Here is a 27626-nt window from a genome sequence, read left to right on the forward strand (position 1 = left end):
ATTTTTGTACACTTGTTTTTTTGTTAGTTGAGTGCCCTCTGGGTATTGTCATGGGTGTGGGCTGAGGGGTGGGTGGGATATCTATCGGTCAAAACATGTTTGTGCAGTGGATTGTCAGAGTTGTATTGACAAAATTCAGAAATAAACTCTGTTTAAAAAAAAAAAATATGGATCCATTCACAGTAACAGCTCAGTCAGAGAAGAACAGAGGCTTCATTCTGTATAATTTACTTTGTGAGTTTTAATATAGTGTTTACAGCAGAGAGACAGCAGACCTCCCTGTTAACTGTCAGAACAGTCACTCTGTTATCTGACTTTAAAAAAAAAAAGAGGAGGAGAGGTCCTCAGCAGCTCACCCACTCATCTTTGCAGCATCTGTCACATGATATAACTCCCAGAAAATAACATTTCACAAGTTGCCTCAAGAAATCAGTCAAACAGGAAGTGAAGTGAGTTTTCCCTTCAAAATAAAATACTCATCTTACACAACTTCTACAACAGGCTCAAAACAGAGTTGCATTTCTGTCTGTCCTGGAAGAGAAGATGGAGATTTTTTAAATGTTTTAAATATTTTTTTATTGCATGAAATCCTGTTTCTGTGTTTCTGTCTGTTTCTAAAGGTACGTGTCCACAGGGGCGTTTTTTTTTTATCGCGAGGGATCGCCTCGCTTCCCAGCATTGGACGCTTGAGCCGTTAGGATTACTGTCCATTTGTGATGTCACAAATATACAAAAATGTACATGGTTTTAAACATAAACATTCTAAATGTGTACCAGTGTATTTCCTGGTTGCAGTGTATGTAAATAACATCAGCTGACAGGAAGTAAACATGGACCCAAAGCTGTTGCCTAGCAACGCGATCCGTTGAAATGCACTAAAATGGAGCGTTTTCAGACAGGAGGGTAAATACAGGTATATTCAGGCAGACAGTATGAAGAAAATAAAGTTTTTTTTAAAAATATTACAGCATGTAAACATGTTCTAGAAGAAACACAAAATACAAGTATGAACCTGAAAATGAGTATAATATGGGACCTTTAATCCATTCGTGAGTATTCGGTTGTCAGGAGAGGTCAAGAAGCCTTATAAGACTTATACAAAGGACCTCCCCCCCAACCCTAGGAGAAAAAAACAATAACACAAAAGGAAGAAAGATCTAAAGTAACATAATTTAAAATTACAACAAAAGTTAAACAACAAGAAGCACACAAAATGTGCGGAAAAAACAACCAAACAGTGGAAAACAACCCAATAAAAACAATGAAATACATACAAAGAACAGTACAGAAAAAAAGAAAATATATCTAAACATATCAAAAGATAATTAGACATCTTTAATTAAATGTGATGATAATTTCCTTTTAAAATGTTCTAAGGATAACGAGCTCTTGATAACATGTATTTTGGTGTTCCTATTTGTATTGCCATGTTTTGTTTTGTAAAAAGGCAGGTGAAGATGATTAACCTGTCTTGTATTATGTGAATGAATTTGAGAATTAGATTTAAAGAAGTTGCTAAACGATGAAGAACATAAATTTATATATAAACACACATATCTGATGAATATTTATGTCATAAACTGAAAGAATGTTCAGTTTCTTGAAGAGTGGAGCAGAAGCCTCCTTAGACTTTGACAAAGTTGACAATTTTATTTCTTAAATGTAACTATTTCATAATCTAAATTTTTTTTTTCCAGCACTGGAGATATTTTAGTTATTCAACACACTGTATCCTCTTTTATTTTGAAGGCAACATTTCTCCTGTTCTGGTCATATGTTGTGTAACTTTACATCATTGTCTTACATCACTTACATCACTCGGTCAAACAGACAGTGTTTATCATGGTGTATAACACCTGGTTGTGCAACAACTAGAGTATGAAGTGGGCATCTCTGCTCTGAGTGTCTCCATCTCCACCTCCACCGGGTCCTCTCTCTGCCTCACAGCCGCAGACATGCCTCTGTCTCTGGGCTGGCTCTCCGCTGTGGCCGCGGGTTTTTTCTCCGCTCATGTTCTGCAGAAACTCTGCTTCCCATACTTCTGGAGAGACTTCTTCTTCTTGCTCAAAGTGGTCCGGTACGGAGCGCATCTGGAGCTGAGCAACCTGACCTCCAGAGTGGTCACGGTTCTGGACCGGTTCGTCCAGCAGGCTCACCGCATCCCGGACAAACCTTTCGTTATCTACGACGGTGCGGTCCACACGTACCGGGACGTGGAGCGACGCAGCAACCGGCTGGCCAACGTGTTCCTGGAGAGAGTGAAGCTGAGGAGAGGAGACTGTGTGGCGCTGCTGATGAGCAACGAGCCCGACTTCCTGTGCGTCTGGTTCGGCTTGGTGAAGGTCGGCTGCTCGGTGGCTTTCCTCAACACCAACATCAAGTCCAAGTCTCTGCTGCACTGCTTCAACTGCTGTGGAGCCAAAACTCTCATTGTTGGTGCAGGTAAAGCTCTCACCTGAACTTCTTTTTACATCTTCTTCTTCTTCTTTTCATTTTAATATTGCATGACACATATCATAATTTAATAAGGTAACACTTTATTTTACAGGTCCTCAAATGTCATGGTAATTAGGTGATAATTAGCAAGTAACCTATGGAATTACTGCCAAATTACCCTAATATTTACCTCAAAATGTACCAAAACTCTCATTGTTGGAGCAGGTAAAAACTCTCACCTGAACTTCTTTTCACTTCTTCTTGTTCTACTTTTCATTTTTAATATTGCATGACACATATCATAATTCAGTAGGGTAACACTTAGGTGATAATTATGTGTCATACAATATTAAAGTGAAAAGAAGCTTGTATGGAGGACCACAAGAGTCACGTCAATAGTAATAGAGCATTTAATTGATGAATAACTAATTGTACAAAAAAATAGGCATTATAAAATGTGTAAATAAATAATATTTCATTTGTATATTCTTTTCATAATTATTATTATTATTATTATTATTATAAACATTATTTAATACTTATATTTCCCAAAAGCTGATTATTTAAATTAATATATTTCCAGTAAAATAATACAAAGTTAATTGATAGGCTTTATTTCCATGTCTGCTGGTAAATAGATAATAATTAGCAAGTAACCTATTTGAAATTTCTGACAACGTGTACCAAAACTCTCATTGTTGGTGCAGGTAAAGCTCTCACCTTCACTGCTTTTCATTTTAATATTGCATGACACATATCATAATTTAATAGGGTAAAACTTTATTTTACAGGGTGATAATTAGGTGATAATTAGAAAAAAAATTGAAATTTCCTTGAAATTACTGCCAAATTTCCCTAATATTTACCTCAAAATGTATCGAAAATGACTGTATTATAAAAATTATTTAATAATTATATTTCCCAATAGCTGGTAATTTATTTAATACATTTCTAGGAAAATAATTCAAAGTTAAGTGATAAAGAGATGATAATTAGCAAGTAACCTATTTGAATTTTTTTTTAAATTACTGCCAAATTACCCCAATATTTACCTAAAAATTGGTCGAAAATTACTTAATTTGATATATACTTAATTACTTAAAGTTAATTGATATGCTTTATTTCCAAGTCTGCTGATAAATAGATAATAATTAGCAAATAACTTGCTAAACTCCCTGAATCATTACATAAGGTTATGGAGGACCACAAGAGTCACATAAATAGTAATAGAACATTTAATTCATTAATAACTAATTGTACAATAAAAATAGGCGTTAATAAATGTGTTTACAAATTAATTAATTAATTAATGAATAAATTGAATAAATTACAAAGTATTTCATTATTTGACATTTTAATGAGGCAATAAAAAGATGAATTATGAAAAGAATTTACAAATAAAATATTATTTATTTACAGCAATTGTGTAAACCCTCATCAAGCACATGAGACGCATTTTCACTCACACATACCGTATCGTCTTACCGAGGCATGCAAATCAAGAGACAAACAATTGCTAATCCCTTGAGGAAACAAGATGCCAAATTGAAGCAGCTGTTGATCGCTTGCATAAGTAAATACTCCTGTAAACAGTCTTGAATTACATAAACTGGGTATCACTGTAAAACTGAGACTCTTGTGGATCCAATGAGCCCAACTGTATTCATGTGTGATGATGTTAGTCCCCATAGTAGCCATTTCATTGTAGTGAGACCCGTTTTTGATGCAAATGACCTGTGGTGACCTCTAGGATAATAACAGCCTCATGAAACTTTACAGCCACAAACTAGAGACCTAGAGCATTCAGAGGATGGATGGCTTTCCTAGCTAGATTGACAATAAGGGGGTTTCTGAGTAGTTTACACAACAGAAGTGCTCGCCATCCAATCGCCGACAAATGCAATTCTTGCAGAAATCTCAAAATGTCAAACGTTTTTGATACCAAAAATCCCAGCATGGCTTTTTCTATGGTGTTCCTCGAGGTCTTGGTGTCTTAATGTGGTATTTTGGAGGGATTGTTGATCATTTTTATCAAATTTCAAGGGAAAAAAAAAATGGTTAAATTTAGCACCAAATCTGTGTAACAAATGGTATCAACCCAAAAATTGCTGCAACAACTTATGAGACATAATAAAGCATGGGGATGTAAATCATATACTTCTATCATGATGTTCTAGGCGCTTATACACTGTTAAAATTAATTTTAAATAATTAATTAATTAATTCAGGTTCCCAGCTTTCAGATGATGTACACCACTCCTATATGACATCTACTGTTGACCTGCTATCTCCCCCTAAAGACCACCTGTACCCCCCTAAAAAAGACAAAAACAGGTCTGTTGTGGGTCTCAGAGGGTTGAATAACATGTAGTTCAAAGATACAGTACACTCCTTGATTCTGTTATGATTCCCTATAGTGAACCCCGATCTCCAAATATCTGCTCAGGTCACTTGAGTTGTTTTCAAACTCAGCTGTGAACTGTGTGGAGTTCCAGTAAGAGACTTTAACGACGGCTGAACATTTCCAAACTTGCCAATATCCAAAACAAGCGCTGGGAGCACCACCCTGCTGTTTGTAATACTAATTTCTAATATTTCTTGTTTATTTTAATGACACAACAATATGAATATTGAATCATATTCAGCATCCACCCATGTTTCACTGGAAGAATCCTGTTTCTGCAGTTAATAGGATTCACCACGCTGCAGCCATGTGACAGGATGACGGATGATTGCCCAACCAAACAAGCATGATATTGGTCAGGGACGCTGTCCTCACTGCAACCCCGGGGAGACAGGAGACGGATTCATGGAATAGCTGGAACAGTCCGACACTGATAAGAGTACATGTGGGGCAGTACACAAGCACCGTTCCCATAAGGGTCAACTGGATACTGTACTTACTAGCAAAGCCATTCATCTGTTTATGACAGAATCACTCTTTTACAGTATTGCTCTGACTGGTGTGCTGTCCAGAAATCTTTTTTAGAGCAATACCAGGAGGTACGCTCTCCGAACGGCCACGCCATGAACAGGCACTGCACTAGAAAAAATTCAAAGTATTCTTTTCATGAATTATAGCTTTGCTATCTCCGTCTCCCAGATTTAGTGGAATGTTTGGACGGCATCCTACCCAGCCTGCTGGAGGACAACATCCAGGTGTGGGCCATGAAGAGCCAAAGTGAGCACACGCAGGTGCACACTCTGCTGGATAAGATCGATGCTGCCTCTGACCAGCCCGTACCTGCAGCGTTACGCGCCGCCACGTCCCTCAGATCCGCCACTCTTTACATCTTCACCTCTGGAACAACTGGTGAGTCTGAGGGTTTTTTCTACAGCTCAACGAGGAGTGACTATGTAAACATCAATAAAAAAAAGAAATATTGCACATAAATTATGACATCAGCAAACATTCAAGTCAAACAGGCTTCTGCAGATTAGGTAGGTAGAACATTTTCCCTTAATTGTCAGTGTAAGTTTTTCCAAGAGCAAGAGAGTGTAATAGACCCTCGAGCCAGATCTGATTTCCAAAGCTTGGCTATGGTATGCGTTGCTTGTAGTAAACAAAAGACAGTAATTTTCTTATCTGTATTGCTCAGTTTGCAGAAAAAATTCCAAGGATACATAGTTTTTGGGACATACAGTCAACCTTACACCTGTAACATATGAAAGAATATCCAAAACCTCTATCCAGAAAGCTTGGATAATTGGGCAGTCCCATAGGCAATGAAATAGTGTGCCCTTTGTTCCACATTTACTACACAAACCGGGGATGCAGGGATTACATTTATTTAACAGGATTGGTGTTATATACAGTTTCATTGGAGGAGTTTAAAACGTGTTTTTATGGATTGTGTTTGAGCATTTAGGCAGACCTCTCGCCAGTCCTCGACTGTAGTCTCGTCGTTTAGGTCCTCACACCATGTGCAAAAACGTCATCCTCAAATATGTCATGTTTATGGTGCTTGTAGTGCATAATGTGTAAAGTTACTGTGTCTGATTACCACAGTGTTCTTGTGATATAGGGATAAATATTACCTTTAGACAGCTGTTAGTTATAATAAGAAATAGCCAATAGTTCTAATCACATAGGCTCCGCCCTCTACTGGACTCTGGGTAATACTCTCCTCCAATCACAAGCACGCATTCACCCACTGAAAGCGTTATTTTTTACTAAATGATAACCTTTTTTCTTATTCAGAATACATTTACTATCATGAATGCCATGTAACTAACTGACTTTAGGCTGTTTCTTAGCAAAACAATCTGTCCATCCACCCAACTAACTGGTTTATAGCCACCTGTGTTTGCTGTTGTTGTGTTGGTAACGGGTCCCCAGAGGACTCCTCAAGCGTCTCCCCTGAGTAAACCCTCCAGTGTTTGGGGGCTCTTTGTGTTTGGCTTAGTGCCAAGAACATGAACACAGCAGCCACTCTGCTTGTAAAGGGAAAATATGATGCTTATTTTTAGTATTGATTAACCTATTCGTTTTTTTTCTCCACTAATTGTTTAGTATATAAAATGTAAAAATAAATAAATAACAACACGTGTTGCTCACCAGGTGTTGGTCTGGTCAACCTGCCTTTTTTACCAATGAATGCTGGGATAGACTTTGTGACTCTGAACAAACAAGGGCATTCTGTAAATCTGTTTAACCTCAGGCCGACCATATTAGTGAGACTAGCTTATATTTCAATTTAAATGTGCATCAATGATTTATACAATACGGTAACATCTTCTCCTACATTTTCCATACTGTATTAATCTATGTTTATGTTTATTTATTTTTCACAAATTAAGACTACACAAACATAACAAAAAATATATATACATTTATACAGTGCAGGAAGAAGCCTGAAGCCTCCACCTCTAGACAAGATAAATATACAGAAATAACATGACTACATCATATTTAGCCTTATTTTTGCCATTTGCTATGTTTTGACGGAGTATTAGGGCCGTAGTTTGGAGATTTTAAGAAATAAGTTGAAACAGTTCGAAAAAAAGGTTTAGTATTAAGTTGAATATGGAAGCAAATAAGAGATATAAGTAATTGAATTTTAACAGCCACTGAATACTTAATATTGAAATATAAACCCCACTGAGTTCATAGCATTGAAATATTTTACTTTGAAAACCATGTATCCGAATGTATTTGAAGACCTGAATTTGAATGCATTTGTTTCAATGTTCACAAATTAAAAATTTTAAGTTTCAGAATTTCCCAGAAAATACATTCACGTTGCTCAAATTCGATTTGGTCGAAAAATTCAAGTCAAAAAATGTCAAATAGCAACATCCGGGCTACCCAGGACCTCGCACGGAGGGCGAGTGAAGGGTAACCCAGAGAGAGAGCGAGAGCGTTAGTGGCTCTTCTCTGGAGCAGCCACAAAACTACTGTAATATTAGTAGAATTACAATTGAATGCAGCATTGAATGATATGTTGTTCCACTGTCTTTGAGGTTGCACATGGCTACGTCCTCCCTCCCCATGCTAACATTCTACAGTGCAGAAAGTATGAAATGTTTATTTTGTGATATCATGTAATCATGTCTTTTTCATGTTCACAGGGCTCCCGAAGGCTGCAGTGATCACTCACCTCCAGAGCTTGAAGGCAGCAGCAGGGTTTTGGGCGTTTGGAGCGACTGAAAATGACGTGATGTACATCCCTCTGCCGCTCTACCACAGCGCAGCTTCCTTGATCGGTATCGGAGGAACCATAGAGCTGGGTAGGCCTTAAGAATATGACCAAATTAGATAGATAGATTAGATAGATACAACATAGCAGCAAAGCTCATGAATTATACAATTAGGGCTTATCAAGCAATGTCAAGAACGGCTTCCACACCTTTTAAAAAGTTGATTTGGGAGTTACATTTGCTAAAGCGAATCTGTTCCATCTTAGCGATGGAAAGCATTTGAGGACCATGTCAGATACAGAGAAGTAATTATTTTGGCAAACTGGTATTCAGGACTGCAGACAGTGTCCAGTGAGCACAATGTCCAGTGAGCACAGTGTAACTGCCAAACAATGTGAACCCTTTGAGGACCCGCTGTGTTTCACTTCAACTAGCGGCTTAATTGGAGGCTTTAGAGAAGGAAGTGGACACTAGGGACTATTATGGAGACTATTATTGTTTTTAGGTCATCGCGGCTGTGTTTCTCCTGTCCACTGTGTGAACCCTCATATTTGGGTTTAGATAGTCAAGTCATTCTATATGACAAAAATGAATACATATAATGTGATGATATATGAGAAGGTGGATCCAGGAGGATGTCAAGCAGCTTCCCGGCGTCACCAAACGGATAGGCCCAGAGCAACACAACCTCCTCTCCACGCCAAATAGATAGAGCCAGAGCAACACAACCTCCTCTCCACGCCAAATAGATAGAGCCAGAGTACCACGACTTTCTCTCCACGCCAAATAGATAGAGCCAGAGTACCACGACTTTCTCTCCACGCCAAATAGATAGAGCCAGAGCAACACGACCTCCTCCTAACAGTGCAGTATGGTGGAAACTACTTGTTTCAGCAGTTGTTCAAGAATTAATACATATAATGTGAACATATGTGAGAAGGTGGATCCGGGAGGATGTCAAGCAGCTTCCCTCAACATGACCTCCTCTCCACGCCAAATAGATAGAGCCAGAGCAACACGACCTCCTCTCCACGACTCCCAACATTGCAGTATGGTAGAAACAGCTTGTTTCAGCAGTAGATTCAGAATGAGCTATCCCATTGATGAATCCTTGGCTTCTGGATTCGATCCAACTGCTACCAAAGTTGACAGTTCAACGTCCTTTCCTGGTAGAGCGATAAACATCCAGATAGGTTGTGCTAATAAACCTTGGTGAGGCCGGTGTCCTGACCGTTTTTAGATGTTGAAATGTATGTAGAGACACGAGGTTAGCTGTTCTGTCGTCAGACCAGAGCTACTCCTTCACGCCAACCTTCACCAGGGAAGTGATAGCTGCTGTAGATTTCAAACACAATTGAACTGGAGTTCAGAACTGCAGGTCTGAATCACTCTATCATAATACAGTTCTCCCATGCCATGCCAATATTGTCTGTAACCTAGACACAATTGTCAGGACGAAGATGTGTGTGTCATGGAATAACCCAAGCCTATCCTTTAAAGAGCTGGCATGTTTGGTACCAATGGCCAAGACCTTTATAACTGGGACTTGTCTAAAGATACGTGTACTGTAGTATACAAAATACAAGTTAGTTAACAAGCTAGCTAACAAATTATGTAGCAATTTCATCCTCCAAATGCAAGACTCTGTTTCTTCTCACCAGGTATGTGCTGTAGGTTACGTCCCTAAAAAACCTGTAGCTATGCGAGTCTACACTATAGTTTTGATGATAGAACACAGGTCACAGTGTTATGTTGTAATGTTGGAGACGAAGGATGCCCTCATAAGACTGAGACGAGCTTGTAGGACTGAAAGCAAACAAAAATACCATCAAGCTGTTGTTGACCCTTTACCACAAGATAACATTGGCAGACATTACGTCAGTTATTTGTAATAGATTAGTTTAGTGGACCAAAGAGAACACTTAATGTACACTTTGTACCTCAGTTTTGAAAAGACGTCAATAAGGCACCGTGATCTGTTTGACGTACGTCTGTTTGTGCTACGAGCGCAAAGACTAATGTTTGAACTCTGTTTGTGGAGTTCATCCATTCAGGAAGGTCAGTGAATGGGTTGTATCTCAGGTGACATTATGTTGGGTTCCAGTTCTTTGGACTGAAACCATTTGGCTTAGTGTGTTATTTTCCACATTTTTGCGTGTTTAACACTGTAAGGGAACACTTCAATTTACAGGTCCGCAAATTTCATGGTAAGTAGGTGATAATTAGCAAGTATATATTTGAAATTTCTTTGGAATTACTGCCAAATTACCCCAATATCTTTATTATAGACATGATTTAATAATTATATGCTAAAATAGCATATCAAATGGAAATGTATTAAATAATGATAAAACTATTTATTACTGTTTTTTGGGGAAATAGTGGAATTTTAATTATTAAATAATGTTTATAATAGATATAAAATAATAATAATAAAAGTCCAGAGTCAAGTCCAAAGTCAAGACAGCTACACAAAATAATTTTTTATAAATTTTTAGGTAAATATTGGGGTAATTCCAAAGCAATTTCAAATAGGTTACTTTCTAATTATTACCTAATTACCATGAAATTTGTGGACCTGTAAAATGAAGTGTTACCGAGATTTACACAGTGCAAGGACTTGCATAGTAACCCCATGCTCTACAGCACCACTTGTTCAAGATACCTCTGCCATCAAAATATTTTAATTGTAATTTAATTGTATATGGAAATTCAAATGTGTATAAATGTGTTTTAAGTTTCATATTTACATTCTTAAACATATGAAGTAGATATAACTTATATTGATATAGGAGAATATGTATAATTGTGTCCTTTAAAAGGGAATTTAATGACATTGTTGTCCGTTTCTATCACAGGTGCGACCTGCGTCTTGAAAAAGAAGTTCTCAGCCTCCCAGTTCTGGAACGACTGTAGAAAACACAACGTTACGGTTTTCCAGTATATCGGTGAACTCTGCCGATATCTCTGCAACCAGCCTAAGGTAACCTTCTGTTTGGCATTCAGCTCTGAGTGTTAAAGGTCTTGTGTGTGTAGTATTTGGCAGTAAGGTTGCAGATTGTGTGCCAAGCGTGTAGGAGAGCTATAGTGGCAGACGCGATTGGCCCTATTTAGAGCCAGTGTTTTGGTTTGTCTATTCAGTGTGGGATGAGCAGGCAGGCACGTCCCTATTGGCCGGCTACGTTTATACAAATCTCAATGTGCGAATGCGTGCGTATGGTATTATGGTAGTATTACCCATAGTCCCCTGTAGATGGCTTTGCCTGTGCTCATAGAACTAGGGTTACAATATCATAACCTTCGTTCTAGGCTACTGTAGAAGAGGACCCGCTCAGTACGTAGATACAAACGGCTCATTCTAGGGTAACGAAAACACAACTATTCTTATTTTCAGGTGATTATACACTAAAGAAAACATTGTAATTCCGTTGTTTTCAGGATATCTATTTCTGTGTGATTGTTGAATGTGAATTTTAAGTTTAGAAGGAAGTGCTTTGTCTTGATTCTGATGGACTGACACTCAAACCATTGATCTTCAAAGTACTTTAAAGCTTTCTCCTATCCTATACTTTCTATTCTATACTTGCTGTTAATATCTCAACATGACTTGCCATCATGTTATTTACATTTACCTTGTTATCCCCTCACCAGTCTACAAAACAAGGTCCAGATAGTCAACATACGTTGCCACTTCATGGATGGCGGAGCAAGTAAATTAGAGTAGAGCAACGGAAAAAAAGCATCAATGCTTCATACAGTAGGCAGAGTCCTTCATAATCATTGCTACTTGTGAATCATTCAAGCAAAGTTGTGCTCAACTGTAGCAGAAAGACAAGCGGGGCCTTTGTTTAATGATGTTTGCGTCCTCCCATGGGGAACACGTAGACATGCACGCAAACACACAGTGCGAGGGGAAGAGCTCATCCCTTCTTGAGGCCGGACTCAAAGTCCTCTTTGTCCACTTTCCCTCTCTGTTATTTGGCTTTGTGGGCGGAAGGCTGGCTTCGACACTGTCACACCACTCACTACTGATTGGCAAATTAAAGACGCGGACACGTACGGCGCATAAGCACCTTTTTCATGAGGTCAATGTGTGCACACAAGGGTGAGTACCAATTACTGCTTGTGTGCTGTCATTATGCACAGTGACCGACCAAATGAGCAAACATGACAAATACCAGAGCACTCATCACAGAGGACACAAACACACCTAGCAAGCAGTTTGTCTAAAGGTGTTTTTATTTGATCAGGAGTGCAGGACTGTTGATTGTATAGTTGTACCCTTAGAGGGCTCCGCCTGTGCTTATAGAACTAGGGTTACAATATCGTAACCTTTGTTCTTCTTCTTCTGTTATATTTCTGACAGAGTAGTTGCTCAAAGTGTGTCGGCCGCCCCCGGTGCTCGATACATGCAGGGCTGCATTACCAACCGAGGTTAATCGGGCAACTTCCCCTCGACCCCAGAACCCCAAAGGCCCAATGCTGATTCTATTTCAGTTGGTTTGTGGTCATTTAATTGCAGATTTGTTCTGTAATATGCAACCAAAATACCACGGACAGGATGTCTATAGGGGCTCTGGGGCATTCTAGTGTACATTTTCTAAACAAACTGCAAGTAAATGCATCGATATGCATCACATTATAGTGCTCTCAGCAGTTAGAAATAAGACACATGGAATAATAAGTGATAACTTGTTGGAGCAAGCTATGACCATGGCTGTGTTTTCACAACTTCTGTGAGTTAGTGTGTTCACACTAATTTGTATTCATGGTATTTCTTTGTTTGTGACACAAACATTTTTTTTTCTCGAGAGCTGCAGTTTGAAAGCTCGTTGCATAACTGACTTTTGTCCATATAGTCCATCGTGTCAGCTCAATAACAACATGTGTTTACTTGAGAAATTATCAGCTGTCTATTTTGCTAACGTCATCACGTCCTTCTCCCTCCGTCAGAGAGAGGAGGATAAAGTTCACAAGGTGCGGATGGGAGTCGGGAACGGGCTGCGGCAGGACGTCTGGCGGGAGTTCCAGAATCGCTTTGGAGACGTTAAAATGCGCGAGGTGTACGGCTCCACGGAGGGAAACCTGTGTTTCATGAACCACATCGGCAAGATTGGCACTGTGGGACGCTCCAACTTCTTCTACAGGGTGAGTACTCGGTAACCTGAAGGTGTGAGGTCTGCAAGATGTGAAGAGACAACCTTATTGTCAATCTACCTAGGGAAGCCATCCATCCTCTGAATGCCCGAGGTCTCTAGTTTGTGGCTGTAAAGTTTCAAAAAAATGGTCTCACTACAATGAAATGGCTACTATGGGGACCAACATCATCACACATGAATACAGTTGGGCTCATTGGATCCACAAGAGTCTCAGTTTTACAGTGATACCCATTTATGTAATTCAAAGACTGTTTAGGGACCCCAGTATGCAGAAATATTCAAACAATTATTAACACATTTATACCGTATTCAAAAAACTTAGGTTGAGGTCAGAGGTCAAGGGACCCCTTTGAAAATGGCCATGCCAGTTTTTCCTCGCCAAAATTTAGCCCAAATCTGGAGCGTTATTTAACCTCCTTCCCAATATAGCTCTAAAACTGAACCTGCTACAGTCTCAGACAGACAGTCAAGTCGGTCAGGATTGCGGAGTCTCAGAGGGTTAAAGCTATTATATGTGTCACTGACCTTAAAGTGTACAATAATGATAAATAATAGCAGCAACCAGTGATTTGATGTCATGCATTAATCCAGAATTATATTAATTTCTAAGTTACTCAGTACCACTAAAAGCACACTTTTTCAGCTGCCAGCAGGTGAGGATTTATCAAGTCAATTTATTTACTATATAGCACAATTCATACACATCGGCAATTCAAAGTGCTTTACAGGTGACCAGATAAAAGAATCCCCATCACTTCAATGCGTTATGTAAATCTACTTTCAAACGTGATGGCAACCCAGGTGTGTGGCTGTGTTGAAGAGGTGTGTCCACTATCCAGGCATTATTGCTAATTGGGCACATCTTACGGTAGAGGCAGTGTGCTAGACCACCGCTGTGAAGTTGACCACTAACCTAACTGTAGTAAGTGGTGGGAGGAGGGGTAAGCAGCTTAGAGGAGATCTGCCAGGTCATGTATTATCCAGGATGTAGCAAATGTCCTCTATTAGAGGGGTCGGTAAGAGGTCGACCAGTTCAACATGGCGTGGACACCGTATCATGAATACCTGTGGTTGTCCTATATAACAATACACGAGAGGTGTTCATACACCTTACAATATAATGAAATACATTACAATATTGTGTATTTTATTATATCTTTATGTTTTATTACAGATGATTATGAAGTTATTATTTTGTCATGCATAGAAATGGGTTGATATAAACCCTGCATGAGTTTATATCAATAAATATAATATAAACCAGATCCAGAATATAATGCACACATTCCACAGTCCAGAAATTAAGAATACTGATTCACACATTTTACTACAAGTTTTCAGACCATATCTTCAACAAAATCCATGATTATAAAGCTATATAGTTGTAACCTACGAGAGTAATCCAAGTGAAGACAAATTAAATTGTCCACGTTGTCCTCTTTTCTCCGCTTTTGAGTTAGCAAACTTAAAAACATCACAAATGAACAACAAATCCTATTTTTGTGGGAATGTTGCTTCAGCATACTACTACTGCTGTTGCTGCTACTACTACTACTACTATAACTTCTAATATTGCCCCTGCTGCTGCTCCTTCTGCTACTACTACTACTACTACTACTACTACTATTACTACTACTACTGCTGCTGCTGCTGCTGCTCCTACTGCTACTACTACTACTATTACCTATTACTTCTAATATTGCTCCTGCTGCTGCTCCTACTGCTACTACTACTGCTGCTGCTGCTACTGCTACTACTACTACTACTGCTGCTGCTGCTGCTGCTGCTCCTACTGCTCCTACTACTACTATTACCTATTACTTCTAATATTGCTCCTGCTGCTGCTCCTACTGCTACTACTACTACTACTGCTGCTGCTGCTACTGCTACTACTACTGCTGCTGCTGCTGCTCCTGCTCCTACTGCTCCTACTACTACTATTACCTATTACTTCTAATATTGCTCCTGCTGCTGCTCCTACTGCTACTACTGCTGCTGCTGCTGCTGCTACTACTACTACTACTACTACTGCTGCTGCTTCTACTACTACTACTGCTGCTGCTGCTGCTGCTGCTACTACTACTACTACTGCTGCTGCTGCTGCTGCTCCTACTGCTACTACTACTGCTGCTGCTGCTGCTGCTCCTACTGCTCCTACTACTGCTACTACTGCTACTACTACTACTGCTGCTGCTGCTCCTACTGCTCCTACTACTACTGCTGCTGCTACTACTACTATTACTTCTAATATTGCTCCTGCTGCTGCTCCTTCTTCTACTACTACTACTACTACTACTACTACTGCTACTACAACCCTCTGTCTAATGACTTAAAATTCGGCCAAAATACTACTTTCTGTCCACGTTTATTCCAACCAAATACTACTTTCTGTTTAACGACTCACAGTTTTAAAGGTTCACTCCATCCAAAAACTATTTTCTGTCTTAACGAGTTAATTAATTTCAACTTCCACTTTTGACAGTACTACAGTTTAGCTTCCTGCTTTCCTAGCAGTGTATTTAAGCTCTTAGCTTTTTTTGGGGTCATGCAGTTCAGCTTTCAACTCAAGTTCTACAATTCATTTCCGTATTTTCAGCAACGCATTGCAATTAATTGCCAGCATTTCCATGCATCTTCAGCAGGAAATGCATTTTCTAGTTCTAGTTTTGATCATCCGTATCTCATCATATTGTTTTATGCACAATACAGAAAGAAAAAGAAACTGTGACTAACTTTTATGCCAAAATCATACAGTACATCTCATATCAGCTCATTTATATTTTATTAATATAACACAATATGATGTTCTACAACGCATCATGGTCAGGTTTATTTTGTCCATTTGGGGCTCAATATAACAATAATTTATTATAATTACAATAAATTGTAGTACAATAGTCAGGTGTTTATGATATCTTGTGGTTGACAAAATAATAGAAACACCAGCCAAGGCATTAACGATGTTGCTGCTGAAACTTGGAAAGAGGTAGGATAAAGAATGTCAACCTGAATTATTAGTTGTAGTGATTACGGAGGATGACCAGTGAAGTGGCTTTCCTGTGGATGAGGGAGGTATTAGCCTCATTAATGCTCGTCTGTGGAGCAGATAATCAGTTACAACAGAGTTACAACATGTATTTAGCTCTAATCTCTGACCGCCGCTATTTTTAGATCCGTCTCGCCCCGTTATAAAAGTTATAAAAATAGATATCCTAATCCTCAGTTCTGTAACATGTAGTAAAATGTTATTCTTAGACCCGAGGAAAGCCTGTAAATACTAGGGATGCACCGATCTGACTTTTTCAGTCCTGATACCGATAGCGATATCTTGGCTTGAACATTATATTTTTCTCTTACTCTACATTTCTCTTATTTTTTTTGTGTAGCTCCTGTTCAAGTATGATCTGATAAAGTACGACATGGAGAAAGATGAACCAGTGAAAGATGTGCATGGTTTCTGTCAGCGAGTGGAAAAAGGTAAGAGTGCAATTGTCTTTTTAGAATTTTTTTTCTTTGAAAGTTGACTTTGTATTTTGTTTTGATTTTAGACTTTCTGTCCCTTTTTTTTTCTTCTTAGGTGAGACAGGGCTTTTACTGTCCAAAGTGAGCGCCACCAGTCCGTTCTTTGGCTACGCCGGAAGCAAGCAGCTGACTGAAAAGAAGCTGATACGAAATGTGTTCGTGAAGGAAGACGCCTACTTTAACACGGGCGACCTCATGTCTGAAGACCAGGACGGCTTCATCTATTTCAGAGACAGAGTGGGAGACACCTTCAGGTACAGTTTGATAAGATGTACGAACTACGGATGCACAGATCCGACTTTTTCAGTCCCGATACCGATAGCGATACCTTGGCCTTGGGTATCGGCGATACCTTGGCCTTGGGTGTTTAATCAATAAGCTGTATGCTGGGATCATTCTTTTATGTGTAAGGAAACATCAGGCTTGACTTAAACATTGTTTTCTTAACTTTTTAAAACAAAATTAAAAAAATAAATACACAGATATATTTTATTAAATTGTTATTTATTATTAAAATAATAAATCGTACACCAATAACTTGGCAAAAAACTCTTTAAAATTAACAGGAATAACAATTCAAGTGTTTTAATGCAGCAACATATTGGTCAAAACTTAAACAGAAATTAAAATTCCACTATATAATATATATATTATATAAACATAGAATTGAATTTAATAGATCGGCCACTTTGTCAACAATATCCGATCCAGCTATTTGAGTCAGCTATTTGCGTCAGTATCGGCCCGATATCATATGCATAACTTGATGCATCCCTAGTACGAACCATACACTACAACCTTTAAAGAATGATGTCATCAGACTTGAAGACCACACATGTATAACAGAAAGTCTGCAATAGAAACCAGAGGTGGGGAGTTGAAAGATGTGTCCGTGTACGTCCACTAAAAGTGCTCGTTTTTGCCACTGATAAGTTCAGATTGTTAATAGAAGTGTCTTATTGTAAGAGACACAAAAACACGTGAAAATAGGATGCAGGTTGGTCCATAACTTAGTGAACATGACGAGTAAAGGCAGTGCGTCGGGTCAGCCAGATGTTCTCCAAATAGTTTTTACGGTCATACCATAGACTGTATATGTAGAGTTTATGGTTCATTCGGCTTGCGGGGTGCAAAAACACTGAGGCGCTGCGCAGGCAGGGAACCCCTGTAGGCCTGAGAGGGTCAGGAAGTATCCATGGATATATTACTGAGATTGGTACCTTTGGACTAATGTTTACTGGGTTGGAGTGAAGGCTTCTTTTGTTGCAGTGCTGCCATCTACTGGAGAGCGCTGGCTCTTCCATACACTTGTGAATTTTCTGTGAGACACAACAGTCTCAAAAGGATCCACAGGAATCCATTGAGATTCACAAATACATTTCCTTTTTAAAATGCTAAATGTTTTATATTCAGGACACATGTAAACAACCAAAGAAACAACACCTGCAGTGTTAATCATCATCTTGTTCCCCTGATTTCAGGTGGAAGGGTGAAAACGTAGCAACGACGGAGGTAACGGAGATTCTCGGGCAGGTGGATTTTATCCAAGAAGTCAATGTGTATGGGGTGGAAATACCAGGTATGTTTACATGTCTACCTCTGCCCTCCAAATACTGCTCATCTCAATAAGCAACGCAATTACAAAGCATTTAAGTGTTTTCAGAATAATGCAACGTGTACTAACTTTATTATTGCAATAATTTCCAGCTAAGTGAGCCATGCTGTTTCAAGTATTACTCCTGATAATGAACAACACTGAGCTGGAGAGTGATGACACTGAACCATGTTGTCCACAGGGTTCGAGGGCAGAGCAGGTATGGCTGCCATGATTGTGAGACCAGAACTCACATTCGATGGGAAGAAACTGTTTGAGCATGTGATGAAGGAAATCCCAGCGTACGCTCGTCCACTGTTCATAAGGCTTCAGGTAACGAGCAGAGACTAATTACTGTGTCTGCATTATGTTGAAGAGTGTTCTTCATAATGAGGACTATCGTGGAGTTTACTTTCATTCAGGACAGAATAGTTGAAACAGATATCCTACCTGCTTGTCCTATTGATCCCGACCGTCTTTCAGAGGCTCTAGTAGGTTCCAACCAATTTTTGGGTTGATACCATATGTTACACAGATTTGGTGCTAAATTTAACAATTTTTTACCGCTCGAGAATTGATAAAAAATTATCAATAATCCCTCCAAAATACCACATTAAGACACCAAGACCTTGAGGAACACCATAGAAAAGCCATGCTGTGATTTGGGATAAAAAACTTTTGACATTCTGAGATTTCTGCAAGAATATCATTTGTCGGCGATTGGATGGCGAGCACTCCTGTTGTGTAAACTGCTCAGAAACCCCCTTATTGTCAATCTAGCTAGAAAAGCCATCCATCCTCTGAATGCTCTAGGTCTCTAGTTTGTGGTTGTAAAGTTTCATGAAGCTGTGATTATCCTAGAGGTCACCACAGGTCATTTTATACAGTCAGGTCAAGTTTAAAAAAGTGGTCTCACTACAATGAAATAGCTACTATGGGGACTAACATCATCACACATGAATACAGTTGGGCTCATTGGATCCACAAGAGTCTCAGCTTTACAGTGATACCCAATTTATGTAATTCAAGACTGTTTAGGGACCCCAGTATGCAGAAATATTCAAACACATAATTTTAGAATAGAAGAAAATAACCGCTTATACTGCATGCAAAGAACTGCATGCTTTTTACCCAAAACTGCATGTGATTATCATAAAGTGGGCATGTCTGTAAAGGGGAGACTCGTGGGTACCCATAGAACCCATTTTCATTCACATATCTTGAGGTCAGAGGTCAAGGGACCCCTTTGAAAATGGCCATGCCGTTTTTTCCTCACTAAAAGTTAGCCCAACTTGTAAGCGTTATTTAGCCTCCTTCCTGACATGATACCAATGGATTCCTTAGGTCTTCTAGTTTCATGTGATATCTGTAGCTTCACTTTAGAATTAACTTCCCGTAACCCAATGTTTTCAAATGTCAACCTATTGTTTAAAAAATGATTTAAAAAAACTAACCAATTATCAGAATTAGTGGTGATCAACTGTGTTTTTTCCCCATCAGGAGTTCATGGAAATGACAAGCACCTTCAAGCAGCAGAAGTTCCAGCTGGTCCAGAGCGGCTTCAACCCTTTAACAATCTCTGATCTCCTCTACGTGTTGGACTACCAGCAGCAGAACTACATTCCTCTAACAGACAGTATCTACCAGAGCATCCTCGCCGGAGATCGTAAGCTATAGAACTCCCAACGGATGTGGTGACGCAGCTCGGAGCGATGAGCAAAGAGGGATAGAAATGAGCTCTTGCCAGTGAGTCTACAATCATGTTCGATGATTCACTGAGGTCGTCTAGTTAGTGAATAAGAGGATCGTGAGTTGATCGTATGTGCGTGACCAGTTCACAAAACATTGGATAAATAATATGAACCTGAACGTATCACTGTGAAACAACAACCCGCACCCTCGACTGAAACAATGTGTTCGTTACTGTAACCAGAAAGCCCTTCATTTATCCATCCATTTGATGAAAACACCGTAAATAAAAGCCCGTAATAAATTAATTCAGTAGATTTTAATGGGCTTTTCTCTTCATTAATAGTATGTTTAAGGTGTTTTTAAGGTTGGTTTACGTTCTAAAATATTTTCAGATGCAAATGAAGGATTCTTCTTCAGTATTTAATAAGTCTACTCAGATTTATGGATACATTAATAATGTTAAATGAATGAACTGTAATATATGAAGTGGTTTTTAATGGTCTTTTTGCATGGATTAAGAGGGTAAACTGACATTTGATAGTCCCCTTAAAATGCCTTAATTACATTCAGTGCTAAAGGATAAATTAATGGGGTATAAAATATTATAGTGTATTGAAAAAGAAGATTCACAGATGTGGTTTGGAACTTACAAACAAAAATAAATGGTTCACAGATAGCAATTTTTCTGACACCTGTCGAACTGCTTAAAATGTCTTTGTGAATTTTTTCAACAAGATCAACAAATTTATATATATATATTTTATGTGGACCTATCACAGCGCACATTGTATGTGTTTGTTCAATTCATATTATTTATGAAACAAAAATAATTGTAGATTGTCTTGGTGGAGAGGGATTTTGAATATGAAAAGACCAAAAGTGCCCCGATGTTTAGCCTATCAAATGTTTTTTTTTTCAATTCTGTGAAAGTTCTGATTCCGTGATTTATTTATTTTAATTTCTGTTCCTTTATTGTCCTTTTATTAATTCACATGTGCTGATAAATGTATTTATAGACATGTTTCATGCTCGGGAACTTTCCTGGGTCAAATGTTTACTAAGAAGTCCACTAACGTGAAAGGTCTTCACTACACCTTTACAATATGTGCAGGGTCAGGGGATTAGAAACATCAACCACAATAAGCTTGTTTTTTTTCCACCAACTTCAGAGTGTCTAAGTGATTTATATCAACAGCTAATTTCAGTATATTAGCACAGTTGTATGACTATAACTGAGATGAGAGAAAATATTTGTAATATTCTAGAAAATAAACACTTAACTGTGACTGAATGAATGAATGAACTTTATTTATATATAGCACCTTTCATGCACAGAATGGTTTATCTCGCAACAACGATCCGCTAGCTGTACATTATCCCGCTTATTGCACGGCTGCTTACTTAAGAAATCAATAATTTGACACCAAAGTGGCCCGCTAGAGTCTGAGATCAGAACTCCGTTCATAGCAACGGTCTGCTATAAAGAAATAACATCAATATCTGAAATGTGACAAGGAGCCTCGACTACACATTGATTTATTTATTTATTTATTTTGTTTTTTTTCGGTCAAAAAGGTCGGGAATCCGTGTTTACCAATGCATTTTATTTATTTTATGTGTCCTCATTTAAAATCTTAAAGGTCCCATATTGTAAAAAGTGACATTTTCATGGCTTTTATATTATAAAGCAGGTTTAAGTTCTATATAAATACTGTGAAAGTATCGAAACGCTCAAAATACAGAGAAATACACACGGACCGTATTCAGAAACTGCGTTTGAAACAAGCCGTCAGGATTTCTGTCCATTTGTGATGTCACAAATATACAATATTTAGACCATTTCAAAGTTTTAAACGTAAACATTCTAAATGGGTCCCAGTTTATTTCCTGTTGCAGTGTATGTGAATGACATCAGCTGACAGGAAGTAAACATGGACCCGAGCTGTTGCCTAGCAACGCAATTCTGTTGCAATTCCGTTGAAATGTACTAAAACGGAGCGTTTCAGACAGAGGGTAAATACAGGTATATTCAGACAGACAGCATGAGGAAAATAAAGGTTTTCTTAAACATTAAAGTATGTAAACATGTTCTAGTAGAAACCCTGAAAATGAGGATGATATGTCCCCTTTAACAAGAAACATGACCGGTAACAATAGCTGTCAAATAAATGTAGTGGATTAGAAAGCACAATATTTCCCTCTGAGATGTAGTGGAATAGAAGTATAAAGGAAATTCGTATGTACAAGTACCTCTAATTTGTACTTAAGTAGGTAAGTGCTTGAGTAACTGTACTTGTTTATAAGTGAGCAGCATGTTTGTTGTAGCAAGACGAGTTGGGGCTAATTTTAACTACTTTACTTTATTTTATTGTATAACAATTTATTGCATTTTTTTTTTTTTAATCTTTATTTTTAAAGTATTCATTAACTAAAGCTGCCAGATAAATACAATGGAGTAAAAAGTACATTTCCTTCTGTAAAGTGGTCTACAAATAGCATAAATTGAAAACTTTTACTTCAGTGCAGTACTTGAGCAAATGTACCTCGTTATTTCTCACCAGTGGTAATTATAGCTATATTTAGACTGAATTATAAATGTATAATGCTCATAAATATACCCATAACCACTTAAAGATTATTCTGTTGCCAGTATGTGCTCACAACTAGATTACAGTACAGTTGTCACGCTGATTTTAAACAGCAGATGGCACCAAACCCCTGGTGGACCTGTGGAAAACATAGAGATATTTAAGTAACAGTACCACAATGTAAAAGTACACCATTACAAGTAAATAATAATAATAATAATAATCTTTATTTGTATAGCACCTTTCTAAACATAGTAACAAAGTGCTTGCACAGATACAATGAAACACAGACAAAATAAAAACAACAATAAAAGAACAAAACATAAAGACCAAATAATGAGAAAACTAAAACCTGTAACCAGTGGTACTTTATCAATACATATGCCAAAAGAGGACAGTATAAGGTGTGGGAAAAGGTGCACCAAGCTGTTGCCTTACGGAGTTAAAAAAGCTTTTTTATAAAAATGGGTTTTTAAAAAAGGTCCTGATATCATATATGTATATGACATTATTATAGTACATTGTTAATACTGGTGCTGTTCAAGGTGGAGCTAGTATAAAGCCTCCAGCCCCTCCAAAGGGTCACAAGATAAATCTGAGGGGATGAGATGATTAATGAGGTTGAAAAGAAGAAACAAATCTGATGTCCAATCTGTATTTAATCTTTTGGACTTTTTTTCCGTGAAATATTGGATTATTTGACCTCTGTGGACCGTGAACGGAACTGAGTACCTCTAGAGGGAAATGTGATATCAACTCATTTGAAAAAGGATATGAAGCTCCAAAAAAAGGTTGAGCCACTGGTTTAATATCCGGAAATAATTGTATTTAATAAGCTTATCATACTGTATATTGCCCAAACTGCATGTGATTATCATAAAGTGGGCATGTCTGTAAAGGGGAGACTCGTGGGTACCCATAAAACCAATTTTCAGTCACATATCTTGAGGTCAGAGGTCAAGGGACCCCTTTGAAAATGACCATGCCAGTTTTTCCTCGCCAAAAATTAATGCAAGTTTGGAGCGTTAATTAGCTTCCTAGTATGACATGGTTGGTACCAATTGATTCCTCATCTCTAAAATTAGCTAAATAATGTTAATAATAAATTTTTCTCATTTCAGAGATAGGGGTCATAGTTGAGCGAGAGCATGGGAGCAGAGCAGATGTTGATTAGTGAGAGACAGTTCCTACCTTATAATTATACAGATAGCATGGGGGGTAAGGTCGCTATCTTTAAAAGCTTAAAATGAGATCTGACTGTCTAAGTGACATTAGACTGGTCTGAGAGCAGTCTCAGGATGTCCTGCAGCTCCTCCTCACACTGAACACTGACTAACGTCTACTGGGATGGAATATGCCTTCACGAGCCCTTCTTGACATTTGAACCTCTATAGGGCACCATCAATATTGACATCCATAATGTTTACTGTGATTCAAAGTTCAGCCGCTGATCTGACCGCACCATGCTCCAGCTGCAATGATAAATGCTGGTCGTGCTGCCGTGTGTGTAAGCTGACAACAAGCAGCAGTGTGTACGGGGTATGTAGGAAAAAACTTTCCACTCGGCCTGTCGTCACGGTAGCGGTGACCCTTTAATGTCCTGATTTGTTGGTCAATAACGTTCTCTGTGTGTTAATGACTCTCAAACCTGGCTGAAAGAGCTTTCTACTGCAGCGTTGTGAGAGGTCACACTTACAGAGAGAGAAGCTCGGTTTTAACACTGTGGGCTGAAAAGCGGATTTTTTTTTTTCTCCTTTCAGTCATTCTGCTTTGTTTCATGTGAAACTGATGCTAATGAAGCTTTTTATCAGCTTTAAGAACATTGTGTATTGCACGCAACACACAATTACGTTTTAAAAGTGAAAGTGAAACTTAAAAGCAACACGTTCTAACATGTAAAACTGAATGAAACGTCACAATTTGAACACAAACAAAAAGGCTTCTTTAGGTTTAGGCAACAAAACTACAACTTCTTTAGGTTTAGGCAACAAAACTACGACATCTTTAGGTTTAGGCAATAAAACTACAACTTCTTTAGGTTTATGCAATAAAACTACAACTTCTTTAGGTTTATGCAACAAAAAACACTTTATAGTTTAGGGAAAAACATAGTGTTTTGGGTTAGAATAACAACAAACACAAAGACAGCTACACATTGTTGGTTTCAGACGGGATGCAAACTCTGGTCTCCTGGGTGAAAACTCAGTGTTTTGTGTCCCATCCATCGTCCCCGACCTCCACGGCTTTCAAACTGTTTCACACTGTCTATACTACAGCACCTTACTTCCACTTCTGCTCCTGTCATAATTACTACGGTCGCTAGAGGTCGCTGTCATGTATTTTTGTACCTTCTTTCGATGATCTACCATGTGAATAGATGATAAAACCTACTAGTGGCTGTAGTAGGCCCCTATTGACCCACATCTATGGGGCTTATAGCGACTGATAACGCCTATTTAATAGCCTGACAACAGTCTAATCGGCTGAATAACACCAAAAATAAACTGCCTCCCCCAGCTTTAAGTAAAGATTATTTTCTTTGATTTGAGTGAAGTTTTCTTCAACAAAAAGATTTTTTTCCACAAGGCCCATTTTGTGTCACAAACATGGGCGGTGGCCAATAGGAGACCACAGCTGTTTTTTGCCCCAGAGCCATGCTGAATGAATCTCTTTGAACTGCGTCAGCCTTTTTTTTCTATTCGACGTCTCATAGACCTGAGTTGCAATACCTTCTGGGAATTTGTTGCTGCCTCCCTGGGTCAACTATGTGCTAATAGTCTTACACTGTTCTGAGAGGTCGTAGTGACACTTCAGGCTGAACCTTTTCGTCTCCCTCCAGAAATAGATAACCACTCTGACATTGGCTACTGTACATGAATGTGGTTGTCTATAAATATTCTATTTAGTCCAATTCAATGCATTCTGATGTCTTATCACATGTAGGCCTACTCTATACGGTAACACTACAGCTCTGCCAATTTCATGGTAATTAGGTGATAATTAGCAAGTAACCTATTTGAAATTTCTTTGGAATTACTGCCAAATTACCCCGATATTTACCTCAAATTTATCGAAAATTAATTTGTTTGGTTGTCCTGACTTGGCACTTGACTCTGGACTTTTATTATTATTATTTTATATCTATTATAAATATTATTTAATAATTATATTCCGCTATTTCCCAACAAGCAGTAATAAATAGCTGGTAATATATTGAATACATTTCCAGGAAAAGAATACAAAGTTATTTGTAATGCTTTATTTCCATGTCTGCTGGTAAATAGATAATAATTAGCAAATAACTTATTTGAAATTTCTTAAAAAACTCCCTGAATCATTAGATCAGCTACCAGGTTAGATCTGTGTAGACAATAAGTCACACAATGGTGAGATTTGTGCTGAATCAGAAGTGTCTTCTATTAGTTTTCCACCTCCGATGAAGAGCAGCGCACAGCCGCTTCTCAAGCCTAAGGGCTCTATTTTAACCATTATATTCTATTTTAGCATATCATTATTAAATAATGTTTATAATAAAGTAATTTTTTATCAATTTTGAGGTAAATATTGGGGTAATTTGACAGTAATTTGAAATTTGCGGACCTGTAAAATGAAGTGATACCCCCTATACTGCAGTATACTGCGTTTTGCATCTGCTCAGAACCTCCGAGTGCGTAGAAAAATATTGCCACCTGCATGCTGTCTGTGATGGCAACCCGGTTGTTTTGTGTTTGTCAGTGTATCTACAGAGAGGTAAGAGGTAGGACTCGCTGCACTGATCAACTATTGCAGAAACACAGTGTTTGATTTTCATGACACGCATGAAACATATATGACAATTTGAAACAAACAAAAAAATATGGTGATCACAAATGCATGCACCTATCCACAAAAATAGCACCTGACTTGACAATTTTACACTTAAATATAACCAAACTTCAACAATAAAGCAGAATAATGTCAAATTTTAATAAAAATAAAAAATTAAACGGTGAAATGCTTCTTACATTTGTTTACACATTGTCGAGTTTGTATCAATAAATCACCTGACAAGTGTGGATGTAATCTGTGAGATGTCCCAGTTTTACACCAAACACCTAAACACATGCATTTGTTGATTAGAGGATGTTAAAAAAGTGTCAAAATATATCTATAATTTTAGACAGATTTCTCTCCATAGAAAGTCCATTAAAAATAATACACATATTTTTGCATAGTCATTCAAAATCTTCCCCACAGTTTGGCCGCTGTCTCGCCGCAGCTTCAGCAGTCACCTTGCAGGGAATGAGCTGTGTTCAGATGTTGACAGGAGGAGTGAAGTCGTCCTCGGTGAAAGTCACACTACCCTGTTAACTGAAATGCCACAGATATGGTCAAAACAAACGAAACACTGATGATACATAAACTCCACCACACCACCATGCAACATAACGCTCTGCTGGGAAGTTATTACTTTCATTTCAAAATTTGCCAGGTGTGTTTTGTTCGATGAAAAAGATTCAAAATTACTATAAAGACGTGCAAAAAAAGATCACAAACAGATGCAAAACTGTTTATTTGACAGGTTTGTAATGTATGTGAATGTATAGTTTGTGGTCATGGTCTTGTCAGCTACAACTAAATATCTCTAGTGAAAAGAATAATTAAACCAGCCTCCTTTCCCATTCTGTGTTCTCCTCTTTTGATTGGTTTCCTTACATGGAAATTAAGGAAAATATCAATCCGCACTGAGTGAACATGATGGGCAAAAGTGCGATATTAATCCTCCATCTTGTTGGCACCATCCACGGTTTATTCTCACAATTCTACAGTCCATTTTCATCCATCCGTCCATCCATCCATCCATTTTCTTCCACTTATCCTGAGCCGGGTCTCGGGGGAGGCAGGATTAGCAGGTTATTCCAGACGTCCCTCCCCAGCAACGTTTTCCAGCTCTTCCTGGGGAACCCCGAGGCGTTCCCAGGCCAGACGAGATATATAATCTCTCCAGTGTGTTCT

At 38.4% G+C, this 27626-nt stretch overlaps 1 protein-coding gene across 1 annotated transcript; it reads left to right on the forward strand.

The window, feature by feature from the left end:
* The first annotated feature begins 1822 nt into the window (after positions 1–1822).
* slc27a6 (solute carrier family 27 member 6) lies at positions 1823–21329 on the forward strand. Its single transcript, XM_074618249.1, has 10 exons — positions 1823–2442; positions 5540–5749; positions 8008–8166; positions 10935–11059; positions 13030–13224; positions 16622–16712; positions 16813–17011; positions 18239–18336; positions 18554–18684; positions 19852–21329. Exons 1-10 carry the CDS (start codon positions 1956–1958, stop codon positions 20026–20028), a joined length of 1872 nt encoding a protein of 623 aa, XP_074474350.1. The 5' UTR covers positions 1823–1955; the 3' UTR covers positions 20029–21329.
* Positions 21330–27626: the final 6297 nt, after the last annotated feature.

The sequence above is a fragment of the Sebastes fasciatus genome, chromosome 19, assembly GCF_043250625.1.
Source record: "Sebastes fasciatus isolate fSebFas1 chromosome 19, fSebFas1.pri, whole genome shotgun sequence".
NCBI classification, from domain to species: domain Eukaryota; kingdom Metazoa; phylum Chordata; class Actinopteri; order Perciformes; family Sebastidae; genus Sebastes; species Sebastes fasciatus.

Bases quoted from the DNA above. Each gene is read 5' to 3' on its own strand.
- slc27a6 (XM_074618249.1), top strand. From the start codon at position 1,956: ATGCCTCTGTCTCTGGGCTGGCTCTCCGCTGTGGCCGCGGGTTTTTTC. The intron at 5,750-8,007 runs GTGAGTCTGAGG...TCATGTTCACAG, and splicing joins CTTCACCTCTGGAACAACTG to GGCTCCCGAAGGCTGCAGTG. The intron at 13,225-16,621 runs GTGAGTACTCGG...TTTTTTGTGTAG, and splicing joins GCTCCAACTTCTTCTACAGG to CTCCTGTTCAAGTATGATCT.